This window comes from Nematolebias whitei, chromosome 11 (assembly GCF_014905685.2).
Source record: "Nematolebias whitei isolate Nwh7 chromosome 11, NemWhi1, whole genome shotgun sequence".
NCBI lineage: Eukaryota > Metazoa > Chordata > Actinopteri > Cyprinodontiformes > Rivulidae > Nematolebias > Nematolebias whitei.
In genome coordinates this window covers 45677803-45691566 of record NC_056508.1, presented here as the reverse complement: position 1 = coordinate 45691566, position 13764 = coordinate 45677803, and the positions used below count along the sequence as shown (strand labels likewise).

The window sequence follows — 13764 nt, the reverse complement described above, 5'->3', positions numbered from 1 at the left end:
GACATGTCCAAACCACTGCCCCTCCTCTGGACATGTCCAAACCACTGTCCCTCCTCTGGACATGTCCACACCATCTCAGTGTGTCCTCTCTAACTTTATCTCCCAGTTGTTCAACCTGTGCTGCACCTCTGATGATCTCATTCCTGATCTTCTCCATCCTTGTCTCTCCTAAGGAGAACCTCAACTTCTTCATTTCTGACACTTCCAGTTCTGTCTCCTGTCTTTTTGTCCATGTCTCTGTCTCCAGACCATACAACATAGCTGGTCTCACCACTGTCCTGTAAACCTTGCCTTTGACCTTTGTCCCACTCTTTTCTCCCAAACTCTTCACCTTTTGACCGCTCTCCTCGTTCTCCAGGACAGCTGACTGGAGGTACTTCAGGTCCTACACACATCTATGTATTTATACACACAAACTACGTGGAATCAGGGGTGGTTTGGCTTCAACCGCCCTCACCGCCTCAGCCCAATCAGAATCAGACGGAGGCGTCTCCGTCCTGATAACGCAGGCGTCTCAGATCTCGACTACGATGAGTCGCTTCCTCCACTTCACCACGACGCTCTGCTTCGTGTCGGTTCTTCGCAGTAAAACACTTTCAAGTTGTGGCAGAATGTGGGAAAGTTACACAGAATGAACACGTTTTAAAGAACTGTATATAAAATCAGTTTGTGGCAGAACCAGAACTTCTGACTGAGCCTCGCGGTGTGAAACTCCACCTTGGTGTTTTCCACGAAGCCCAGTCTGTAACCGTGTTCAAACTGGACGTCCGGCTTCTCCTTCAGTTCCTCTTCTCCTCCGGTTTCTTTGTTCGAGTAAAACTCCAACCTGGTGGCAACTGGAAGGTTGTCCGCGATCCTAAAGACACACGACCAAGGGCTCAGTTAGTTCAAGTTTAGACACAGAGCGTCCGTTAGCAAAATATCCCACGAGTTTCACTGAAGCCTGTCCAGTGGTTAATGAGATGTTTTGCTAACGGACGTGGGCACGGCGTTAGCGCCGGGTGACGCGAGCAGAGAGGTGGCGCTCACAGGTGAACGTAATATTCCTCCCGGATGCGCTCGGCCACCAGCTGACTCTCCTGGACGCTGAGCTTCTTCTTGCTGCACATCGTCTCGCACTTCTTGTCTTTGCTCATCTGAACTTCGTACAGAGTGTTCACGATACGGTCCCCTCGCAGAACCTCACCTGAAGAGAAGCCCAGAGCACAAACGGGTCGGAACGTTGACGCAACAAACATTCTCATTCGCTGCGTCGGTTTTTACTCTCTGCGTCCTGTCGGCTGAAAATGTCGTAAATCTGAGACAAAAGATGAAAATAATCCGCGAGTCCTCCATAAAATATGGATTTTTGACACAATGAGATTTGCATAAAAATGACACAATCTAGCCATCCTGGTAAAGAGCAGATAATCTTCCTAATCTACCTTTCAATCCCAAGTTTTCCACAGGTAGGTCTTCAGAAATAATCCTTTAAACCCCTTTAAAACTTTGTTTTTTTCTCTGCCAGCTGCCGATGGGAAATCCCTTCGTATAATGCCAGGTGTTTTTACAGGCTTGCCCTTTGTGCTGTAAAATTTTAAACCTTTAAAGCAGAAATGTCTAACAGTCCAGCTGGACCCCTTAAGATTTCAAGGTCACAGGCTCAAAGATCAAGGTCATAGGTGACCCCTTTGTTAGAACTTTATCTTGTTTCTTCTTTTTCCTTTGTTTCTCATTTTTCTTTCTTTTTCTCTTCCCCCCCTCTTATTTCTCTCCATTTTTTCCTTCTTTTTCTCTCTTTTCTTTCTTTTTTCCCTTAAAAAAAAAAAAAAAACAGGACCTCGTCTCTGCTCCAGCTTTACATCCCTTTAGCTAGCGTGTCTGTACTGCGCACCGCTAGCTTAGCGCTACGTCAATATTGGAAACTGTCGTGGGGGTGGTGGTGGTGGTGGTGGTGGGGGTGGTGGTGGTGGGGGTGTTCGGGAGGCAGGGCACTCGGTTCTGTTGACAGGGCGGGGCGCCCTGCTTGTACAACGGTAGGTGAAACACTGGGTGTATTATGGACTCTTCAGAAAAATATTCCCGACGACGTCACTGCAGACCAATAAAAACAGTTTTTAAACCGACACCCTCGTAAACAAAACAAGTTGATAAATGGTCAAATTTCAAAAAGTTACTTTATATTTTTTTAAATATAAAGTATTAAAAGAATACGATTTAGTCGATGTTAAAATGTTTTTGGACTCGTTCTGTCGGCCTGGGTCACGCTTGTTTAGAAATTAGATGGAGGGGCTTAATGGTCCAGTCCCAGTAAGCTGTTTGTGGTCAAAGAGTCAACAATAATGAAGATGTTTAAATATTTAATCTTTAGCTTAAATTAACCAAGTCCACAGGAAACTTACCCAAGTTTTCTGCTTTATACAGAACAGAGTCCGGCTTACAGAAAGGCAGCGAGTAGTATTCGTATGGAAGCTGCGTACGGGAGCTGGTCAGCTTCACTGCCTGAAACATGAACAACACGTAAACAAACAAACAAACAATGTGGTCTGTAACTTCTGAACACAGACAATTAAACCACGACGTGGAAGGAAGCGTTTAACTTTAAGAGTTTGACCTTTTCACGTCATTCTTGTTTAGTTCTAAGCTCCATTTCCACAACATCATTTTAAAGGTAAACGGTAACATTTCGGCTGTTTGTGAAACTGAAGCCGTTTGACTCCAGGTCTCAGGGTGGAGGTACTTTCAGTTCAGTAACGACGGTGGTAGCAGAGTGCTGTTTGTGCTGATCCCTTTTCAAACGTGTTGGAGCTAAACCAACGATCGTGCACTCACCATTTAATTCAGCTCGTTTCATCATCCAGACTAAAGTGTCTGCACGTTTGGTTTAAATACGTCGTCCGCAGCGCCGGCCAGTGACTCGGCACAGAAACTGCAGTGGATTTAACGAGCACAGCAACATCAGAGAATCACTGTTTCCACTGATCGTTAACAATTTTAGATTAAACTTTAACAAGAACCAAATAATCAGTTTCCTCTTCATCCTGATTAAAGTCACCAGTTAAAGACTGGTTAACCAGTCTGACCAGTACACCGACTGTACGCCAATGTTCCCGATCACTGAGGAGTTTCAATGGTGAATGTGGTTTTCTGGACTGGAACTGAGCAGGGAATGAAGGTAAACAATGTTGTTGGTGTAAAATAATCAAGTTACACTCTGTAGGTTTTTCCAGGTGCAATGGTGGAGCAAGGGGTTGCCAGGTGGTGGCATTGACCAACATAATCCACACGACTCTCGTCTTCTCAGGTGGACGGGATTTTCCACTGCGACTCGTTTCCCCGCTCTGTGGTCGGGATCGTAACTGGTCATCGTGTTCCAGCCACTCCTCCTGCTGTGGTCCTTGATCCGTCTATAGTCGGAGTTTAACTTCTTAGCTCGTCCCGGCATTGCTTACAAGTCCACGCGTAGTGATATCATGTCTGATATCGGTCGTGCTCATTTCTTGTGGCGCCGACACGATGGAGTGGCGGTTCAGACGTAGTTTGCAGTTTTACTGGGTGGGTCATCCTGTGACGTAGCTCTGCTGGCCAATCAACGGCTGCCGTCTGCTTAGAATCACAAACAAGGTGGTCCCATAAACTGGGCTGAGTGGCGGCAGTGGGCCTCTACTGGTGCGACGTGGAACCGATGAGAGTTGAGACACTGGCAACGCAGCAACCGTTTAATCTTCAGCCAATCGTTTTAGGAAACTTTACTTTAAAGCTAAATGAAAACTAGAAAGTAAAGTTTCCTCAAACAAGGGGGGTGGTCGGTTCACGTATATTACGTGTGGCAGTGGCCATCTTGGATTCTGACATGGAAACAATTTTTGATGTACATCTTTTTTACACCTGGATGAGCCACACAACCCAACAGAAGTCATACCTCGTTCATTTTTTTATTTTTCAAGTTATCACGGACGGTTTTTCCAGTTCCCCCCTTATCGCTCCGCCATGGGGACAATAAAAAAAAGAGGATGAATAATAATACGTTCGTCTAAAAGTAGATTTTTTTGTTGCGTTCCTGCATCTCCTCTGCTACAATCCAAATGTTTAAATACCCTAAATGTTTTTATTGTGGATTCATCGGATCATAAAACCTTCTGCTAACGATCTTTAAACAGAAGAACAAACAAAGCTCAGGTCTTACCTTAATTTCTACTTTATGACCTTCGTGGAAGTCCTGAGGAGCGACTCCGGGGACGTAGAAGGTCCGGACTAGCGGCAGCGAGAACAGCAGCATCAAGGCCCACCACGCCTCCTGCAGGGCGCGTCACAAGACACGGAGACGTTTAAACCGCTCGACTCCACAACACAAAGTCAAACAGCAAACAAAGCGTCGCACGTCAAACTTTCCCAACACGTCCAGGAAGTGAAGGGAACCGTGAGCGACACCACACGTTTTCTAAACAAATCTTTGTGACCAAATCTCACCAGAAGAGTTCCAACACCAACAAACCCAAGAGGTGACGACTCACTTTGTTCAGGTCACACGAGGTCAGACGATCAACACTTTAATCAATTTTTCTATTTAAAATGAGAAATGTGCACATTTTAAAGGTTCGTGTTTGTTTTAGGATTAGAACTTGCAGCCAATAAAAACCTTAAGTTTCTCAAAAAATAAAAGCAGGACTTGTCAAATGTTGATAAATTCACAAATAAAGTTGAAAATAATGAGAAAAACTTGAAATCTGCAGCCCAGCGTGTTAAAACCTTTATGATGAGCACAAGTTTCGTTTGATCTCTGCTGTGACGTCGTCCACAACAGAAGATGAGCTCATCTTCATCAGTGATGACAAAATAATCACAGTCCAGTTATCTGACCCTGAAGACTGGACCCAGTCCGTTCATGAAGGACTCTCACTGGTCTCATTTCTCTTCCATGGTTCTCGTCCCGCAGTTTTCAACAAATCATCAAAACGTTCGGCTCTTCCAGGACCATCCTGCTGTGACTTTTGGTATTGGTGCAATTTTAGCTTTTTGAAATATTTTAGCCTTTTCTGCCTTTTTTTCCTCACAGAAAATGAACCGAACTCATTTCACCTCCTTCACATCTTTAGATCTGTTACAACCGTTAACTGCTCCTCTCACTTTTTGTTCTGCTTCAGCTACTTTCAGCTTCCTTCTGCAAATTTAAACTTTTTCAGCTACTTTCAGCTGTTTTGTTCAAGTTATTTCTGCAATTTTGAGCTTTTTTCAGCCATTTAATCCTAATTTTAGCTTTTTCAGCTAATGCCACATTTTTTGCACTCATTTCAATATTTTTCCACCTAATTCAGCAAAAACGTGCTCTCTCCACTTCCTCCTGGTAATTTCAGCTTCTTTCTGCTTTTTCAGCTGTTTTTTTGTTGTTGCTAATTTCAGCTTTATTCAGATAATTTCCACTTTTTGAGCTCATTTCGGCTTCTTTCAGCCTAAATAGGCAAACGTTCATTTTGCTTCCTTCAGCTAATTTAATTAAGCTTGTTCTACCTTTTTAGCCTTTTTAAATCTAATTTCAGCTGTTTTCAGATAAAGACAAGTTTTTTTGTGGTATTTCTGCTACTTTCAGCCTAGTTAACTTTGTTCTGCTAATTTCAGCTTGTTATACTCCTTTCAGCTTTTTCTACTATTTCTGCTACCATTTAGAGGTTTATGCTAATTTTAGCTTTTTCAGCCAACTCCAGAGTTGTTGTTTTTAGCTCATTTCTGCTATTTCTGCCTCCTTCTGGTAGTTTCAGCTTCTTTTCAGCCTTTTTTTTTGTTTGTTTTGCCAATTTCCTAATTTTTGTGCTAATTTCTGCTTATTTACACCCAATTCTTCTGTTACAGCTTATCCTTTCATTTCGGCTACAATTCAGCATGTTTTTAGCTCATTTCGGCTGTTCTTCAGCAGTAAGTGTTCAGGCTGCGTTGTCACAGGAAATGTGATTTCTCTAGTTACCATAAAATGCGTAATAACTGTGGCTGGTCCACGTCGACCCTCTGATCACATGACGCATCGTTTAGTTTCTGAACGTGCACATGCTGCTCGTGGCGGCGCTCCAAACCACCCGGTTCTGTCAGTCGGTCCACAACGTCTGTGGAAAGTTAAACGGTGCAGAACCCAGGACAGAACCTGAGCGGCTGTGTGCTCAGGATTTATCTGCCATGTTTAATCGAGCGGAGGAGTCGGGAACTTTTCTGCAAAAGCTCAAAACAAACAAAATCTTCCTGCAGCAAAAAGAAACACGTGCACGTTTCTCGGACTTTACGGCCGTCGAGTTAAACAAACAGGAAAAATAAAAACAACGACTTAAAACCTGAAGGCCTTTCAAACGGTCATGAATATGTTTTTTTGTGATTTCTCAACTTTACACGTTTGGATCCGTGTGTTTCATCTCGTCCTTGGTTTTGCTTGTCGTGTGTTTTAAGTTATAAATAAAATGTTTTTGCATCTTTGTCTTTTTATCTAGTTTGTCTGCAACCTTCAATGTTTAAGTATTTCATCACAACAAGAAAAAGTCCATAAGTTTTATATATATATATATATAGAGATAGATATTTATCATAGTTAGTCGTTTGCATACCATGAAATAAAACTCGTTCTCTATTTGACAGATTTCTGCTTTAAAATAACTTTTTCATTCAAAGGGATTATAATTCAAAGATTTAAGCTCGTGCAGTAATTTACTTGTTTTTTTCATATTTGAGCATTTATTAAAATACATTTATCACAGTAGAACGTTGAAAGAATGGTTTTAAGAAGTAAAGCTTGGCGCATCGTGATGGTTCAAACTTTAGGCTGCTGTAAAAGTGCAGAACTGAAACTTCCTCAGAACTCTTGAGCTTTAGAAAAATAAAAAGCTACAAGTTGAACTCCTCGGCTGAAATCATCTTTTACTGTTAACATTTGTTTAAAGAAGTGAAAAGGTAAAGAACGGCGAGTCTCACGGAGAGAACGCCGCAGCGCGGCTACGGTAAAGACGGACAACGAACATTTAATACGACGTTCAATTCTTGTTACTGAAGTTCTGAGCAGGTCCAGTTTACTGGGGGAGCGGGTGAGGACGGATCATCTGTGGCGTCGACCCCGGCTGCAGAAACCGCGGGCGCTCCTCACTGAATCAGACTCTCTTGGCCCTTAAACTCTGATCCAGCACCGTCGCGGACCGGGCCGAGCCTGGACCCAGTCAGTACCTGCAGGCTTTGGGAGGGTGGTGCTTTGCCACCGTCTCCACACTCGTGGCTTCTGCACCACATCGCGCCAGCTCAAGGTCCGCCCGCTGCCGGTACCAGACTCAGCCCGGTTTATGGGACCGCCTGTTCGTGGTTCCAAGCGGACCGCTCCGAGGTGACCGACAGCAGCAGCTGATTGGCCAGCAGAGCTACGTCACTGGATGACCCCCACCCCCCCAGCAGATGCGTGTGCAGGTCACTTTAACGTCTCGTGAATTTTCCAGATTCTTCCATGACTGCGGTCGTACAGAGAAAGTCTCGCGGTTTTTCAAAACCTCAGCTTCAAATTTATTTTACGTCACAGAGTAAGGAAATGCTGAGGCCTCCTCCTCCTCACTGCTCCTCCTCACTGCTCCTCCTCCTCACTGCTCCTCCTCACTGCTCCTCCTCACTGCTCCTCCTCACTGCTCCTCCTCACTGCTCCTCCTTTGCATCACGTCAGAGTACAACGGACTTTTTGTGAATCTTGCAGATTTTCGAAGGTCACGCAGGTAAACATCCGAAGGACGTACTTTATATATTTCATCGAACCTTTATTTATCCAGGTAGTGTCATCGAGGCACGAGGACTCGTTTTAAAGAGACACCCGTTGGGAGCAGATGGTGGGGGTTCAGGGCCTTGCTTATTTGTCCAGGGTGAGGCAAATGAGGGTGGAGGCAGGCGTGGATGTTCCACCTTTTCCACCTACATTTTGATGTCGGTCCAAGGAGTCGAACCAGCGATGTTCCCATCACAGGCCCGCCTTCTCTAACCTCTGCACCACCGCTCCCATGTATGCCAGCATCAACTGCAAACTACACCCAAACCTCCATTTCCTGTCCGATCGTTTTAGAGAGTGGATTAGTTTTGTCTAGTTTCTAGTTCAGTGTGGAAGCTCCAAAACCTGACGAGGTCCGGACCTTCCAGTCTTTACAGGTGGATCAGAGGATTCAGCGTGAGCTGCACGGTGCTACACTGTAACGTAGTCCCTGTTGGGGTCAGCCAGGTCTCCAGTTCACGTCTCCAGCTCGTCCAAGCTGCTGCAGCTCAGCTCCTAACTGGAACTCGTAGGTTCGAGCACATTACTCCAGTTTTGTCCTCCCTTCACTGGCTCCCTGAGCGGATCAGGATTGATTTTTAAACGACCCTGTTGACCTTTAAGTGGCCTTGCACCTCCTTATCTCTCCGAGCTCCTGGAACCACGTTCCTTCGGGCCCTGAGATCATCTGACCTGCTGCTTTTGGCCGTTCCAAGAACCAGCGTGAAGCTCAGAGGAGATCAGGCTTCTTCAGTCCTGGGCCCCAAACTTTGGAACAACCTGCCCCCCCATCCTGAAGCACCTTCCCGTTTATAAATCTCTGCTAAAAACTCGTTTTCTCCGGCGTTTCACACAACGAGTTTAGTTTTTGTTCTTCGTTTATTCTTTGAAGCTTTTAAATAATTTTCCAGTTCCATCATTATTTTTATTATTTGCATTAATTCACCCTCAGTGACGTTACTGTCGGGCACTTTGGTAACGGCTGCCGTTTTAAACGTGCTTTATAAATGAAGTTGACACAAAACCGTCCACTCTGCACCGACGGCCTGGCGGAGCGGGGAAGCGAGTCGCCTCCACCCGACAACACGTCTCAGTGGCTGAGAGACACGTGTCACGATCCTCACGGGGAGGGAACAGTTGCACAGATGTTGACTGTAGCTCAACATCTGTGCAACTGAGACTGGCAGCCATTTTGTGTTGGCTAATGCCAATACAGATGAGGTAGATGAGATTATGCGACAGAGAGGACTCCTGCCAATATGTTTTCATTCATTCAGCCTTTATTTAAACAGGTTAGTCTCACCGAGCCTCGAGGACTCGTTTACGAGAGAGACCTGTTTTTAACAATGACAACAGAACGAACGAATGGGATCACTCTCAGCTACTACATTTCACGTCGGTATCTGTAAAATGTGCTGCGTTAGTCACGTACGTGTTCTCCAATGACAGTTGGCTGTGGCGGCCATCTTAAATCGAGATGTTTCCATAAAGTTCATCAGTTGTGGAACATACTTTCTGCAGGTTCAGTTAAAATTCACCCAGCGTCTCATCAGGGGTTTCACTAAACGAACACAAACACCTGAACTTGGATATAATACCGTGATAAACGTTGACTGGAGAGACAGAAGAAGCCGATTTAGATCTGTTTGTGGTCTCAAACACCAAAAACAACTGGTAGAAAACAAACATGACGTCATGGTAACTTTAACACAAACCCTCCGAAGCTCTTTAATTTCTCTACAAATTAATACTAGCTTCCGGTTTGGACTCGGCTTTACAGTAAAACTCCACATGTCGCACAGTTCAAACAGATGAAAGATGAAGTTAGTTGAGGTTTTGTTGCTGTTTTAATCTTTAAAACGTCTCGTCAAGGCTTCCATACGAACTGTTAGCAGAAGCTAACCGACAACGTCGCTTTCTCCGACCTGTACTCCAGTGACAGCTCGTCAGCCACCAGCTGTGAGCTTAGTTACGGCAGTAAACACAAAGTTTTATGTGTCACAGTGAATTGTTGGCTGTGAAGCCCTGACAGCCGAGCCACCGACCGTTAGCCGCATGCTAACGGAGCTAGCATCAGCGTCAACAATCAAACGGCAGCGAGCAGAAAGAAACGCAAGAAACACGTTCAAATGTTTTACACGCCGAGTTCTGCCTCGACAGCTGCTCCGTGTTCACCCGAATTAAAAAGGAGAGACTGAACGAGAAGCGCTTGGAGGGAAAAAGGAGTTCGTTCTCGCCACTCACCATCGCCGCGGCCGCCATTTTGAATACGTGTCCGTAGTGACGCTGCGGAAGTTCCACCGTTAATTTCTCTCTTTTAAAATAATAATAACAATATGTCGGGGGTCTTCAAATAACCCCGAAAAACTCGTTCGTAATATTTATTGCTACAAAAGCTACAAAACATGAACTCAGTTTATTTTTACCCATAGCTGAAAGTTAGTTGTTTTACTAGAGGCGGCCCGACGGGAGGGGAGGTGACCGGGTTGCCAGACAGAAAATGACGAAAAATTGTACTGCTGCTGTAAAACTGTCAACATGGATTATGTGCTTAAGGGTGCGCTTTTTCTCTTTGCAGTGAAATTTTGTTTTTGTTGACCAGTTTAGGAAGGTGAAATTGGGCTCGTACGGATGACGTGTGTCACGATTGTGGAACATACGCTGTGTACACTATCCATCCATCCATTTTCTTTACCCGCTTATTCCATTTTTGGGTCACGGGGGTCGCTGGTGCCCATGTCCAGCAATCTGTGCGAGGGGCGGGGTACACCCTGGACGGGTCGCAAGCCCATCACAGGGCCACATAGAGACAAACGAGACAAACAACCATTCACTCTCTCACTCACACCTAGGGACAATTTAGAGTTACCAATCAGCCTAACATGCATGTTTTTGGTCTGTGGGAGGAAACCGGAGTACCCGGAGAAAACCCACACATGCACGGAGAGAACATGCAAACTCCACCCAGAAAGGCCCCCGGACCGGGGTTTGAACCAGGGACCTGCTCGCTGAGAGGCAGCAGCTCTACCAGTTGCACCACCGTGCTGCGCTGTGTACACTAATAAAAAGTAAAAACTCCAGAATTAGAGACATTAAACTTCAAAACAGGGTGAAACAAATATCCTGATGCATGCTCAATAATCCAGGTGAAACAAAGTTTCACTGTAGCAGCATCCCGCAGTGCAAATTAGGATTAGAACAGTTTACTGAAAGCAGCGCTCTCGCTCTAGCATTGGCAGTACAAACCGCAGAACTGTGCTAGAGTTGCATTCAGGATTAAATAATCCAACCGGCCCAATAAATTAACTGTAATTAAAGACCCAAACCCGAAAAAAACTCAACTTTTTTTTAAAATTACCAGTAAGCTTTTACTGCTTTTGTAAGCAAATCATTTTGACATGATAATTTCAAAAACGTAACAAAAGGAAGATATAAGATTTCTTGTTTATTAACAATTAAGTCACCAAATGGATATTAATTTAGACAAATAGCCTAAAAAAAATCAACTGTAAAGATTGGCTATTATTACAGATTAACTAAAATATTTTAGAGCAAAATTATTTGGAGAAATATAGAACAAGGCTATTTTAATTGAACGCGCTGCTCGCTTCGGCTTCTGTAGATGCTGCTGCTTCCTTCACCGCAGATGAGAGCAGGGTGTGGAGCGGAACGCGGCCGATGATCCGGTGATGCATCTGAAGCTTAACTGAACTTTTTTTTTTACCTCTTTCAACCGGCCGGTCGGACCTGAGCGTGCACCTGACACACGTCAGCAGGTTTCACTGCGCTGCTTTGTGCAGTGAGTTCTCTTGTTTTTAGCTTTTGTTGAATACTTCCAGCTCCATTATGTCGCTTGTTGTGGGTCAACTGCAAATCCTCAGATGTGTGATCAAGCACATCATTTTGGCACGACCCGTCGTGTGGGGGCTCGGGTCAAAAAATCACAGCTCCTCAGTGCAGCTCACTCATCTTCATCGTTCAGTCTTCCTCATTTTCAGCTGCAGGCTGAGCCTTTTCTGCTTTCTCCTCTGTCAACGCGTTCCGGTTCCATTTAAAGGACTGAACGTCAGAAATCGTCCACGATGGCGTTCATGCTGAATGGAGCAACTGTCACTCACCCACAATGCATTGCAGCTTAAACAACTTGGTGACAATTTATATTATTTAAAGTTCCTAAAAAACAATAAACATCCATCCACTATCTTTACCCGCTTCTTAGACCACAATATTTTGACAGTCTCGTTCCTATAGCTCAGGGGTGCACAACATGGATCACAAAGGTATTATAGGTAGATCGCATGGCATTAAAAAAAATAGACGTCAGATGATCATCCATTTATGAAATGTGTCACTTGACTGACATAAAGGGCAGGCAGTCGTGAAACTGCAGCCTTTCTGCTGCTGAGCTGCAGATGAGCCCTGCTCAAGGTTGCCAGATAAACTTAAAATGTCTTATTTACTCCCTCTTTTTCTGTGCATATGTTCAATCACAACACACACCTCATTTTAGAATATATTAACTCAGCATATGTGAAAGTTTAGGTCAAAATACTATCATTTTATAGTTCATCATTTCTTATCTGGCAACCCAACTGACATGGAAACTACAGCGTTTTCATGTAAACCTGCTCATTTTTTGTTAACATTGAAAAAAACACTAACATTTCCAGCGGTTGTTCTCGTATAAACGGGGCCTGATAGTAGATCACTTTGACTTGGTCATTTTAAAAGGAGCTCATGAGAAATGAGAAGTTGGACCTTCGCTGTTTCAAGTAAAAAAAAAAAAAACAACATTCTACATCCTTCAGCACCACTCATAGTTTTATTATTTAAATAAATATGACTGCTGGTAAAAAAAATAAAAAAAAACACTTTTGGGTCATTTTTTAAACAGTTTATTCAACTATTTTTATTATAATTCTGAATTTATTAAAGCACATTACAAACTCGAGAGCATTCCTGTTGGTGAGGAAGAAAGAAGTCTCGACCCGGTACAGTTCTTTTCCTGCAGACCTCTTTGTAAATATAATTTATTACACATTACTGCTCGCAGATCGTCCTGTACAGAAACCGTTTCACGTCAGAGTCCTTCAAACAGATCATGCAGGGGTTTTGTTCTGCAACAATTTTTTTTTACTTCCAACTATCTGAGCAACAAAATCTTGTAACAGCATAAAAAACATCAAATACTCTGCTCCGTGAAGAAAAGACAAAAAAAAGTTTAAAGCTTTTTAAGAGAAAACTGTTCAAGATACATTTTTCAAACCTGCACAAGTGAAAAGGTGCAGAACAGACACGCACTGCTTCTTTATAAGTTAAGTAGTGAACATGAAGCGACACAACAAATCAGAACTCTTTATATCACCGTATGTACAAATCATAAAAAATATACTTGATTGAATTTGGACCGAAGAACCAAAGAAAGAGGCACTTTAAAGGAACAAGCCATAAAATGTTGAAGAAATGCCTCAGAAGAGAATCTTTTATTCTAATGAAGCCTCTTTACCTCCTTAACTCACCCTTTTGCTTCAACAGAAGAAAAGTGAATAATTACAGCTTCTGTTACCGTAATTGCCGGTCTATAGCGCGCACCCGAATATAAGCCATGCACACTAAATAAAAATAATTTGTACATATATAAGCTGCAGGTGTTGCAACATGAGTGGCAGCACAGATACAGATGTGCAGCTCTAGTTGTAAATCAAGATTCAACCCCTAGATGGCAACTTATAGACTTTATTTTTATCTTCAGCACAAACAGAGTGAACCCCACAGATCTTCGGGACAACTACCTCCCTCAATTATGGTTACTACGGTGGCCCTGAAGTTTAAACCGCAACTACAAATTAACAAACACAACTACAAATGGCTACTCTACAGAATGTTCCAACACAAACTAACACATATTAAACACAAACTGACACATAATAAACATAAACTAACACATAATAAACACAAACTAGAACATAATAAACACAAACTAACACTTAATAAACACAAACTAACACATAATAAACACAAACTAACACATAATA

The 13764-nt window shown here is 43.4% G+C and overlaps 1 protein-coding gene across 1 annotated transcript in view; it reads right to left on the bottom strand.

The window, feature by feature from the left end:
* tm9sf4 (transmembrane 9 superfamily protein member 4) overlaps positions 1-9994 on the bottom strand; it is a 20917-nt gene extending 10923 nt beyond the window's left edge. The window contains exons 1-5 of the mRNA XM_037685039.1: positions 9974-9994; positions 4166-4276; positions 2382-2481; positions 1030-1186; positions 718-856 (exon numbers count right to left, since the gene is read on the bottom strand). Of these exons, the coding sequence (XP_037540967.1) occupies positions 718-856; positions 1030-1186; positions 2382-2481; positions 4166-4276; positions 9974-9991 (525 nt within the window). The 5' untranslated portion in view covers positions 9992-9994. The remainder of the gene's footprint in view (positions 1-717; positions 857-1029; positions 1187-2381; positions 2482-4165; positions 4277-9973) is intronic.
* Positions 9995-13764: the final 3770 nt, after the last annotated feature.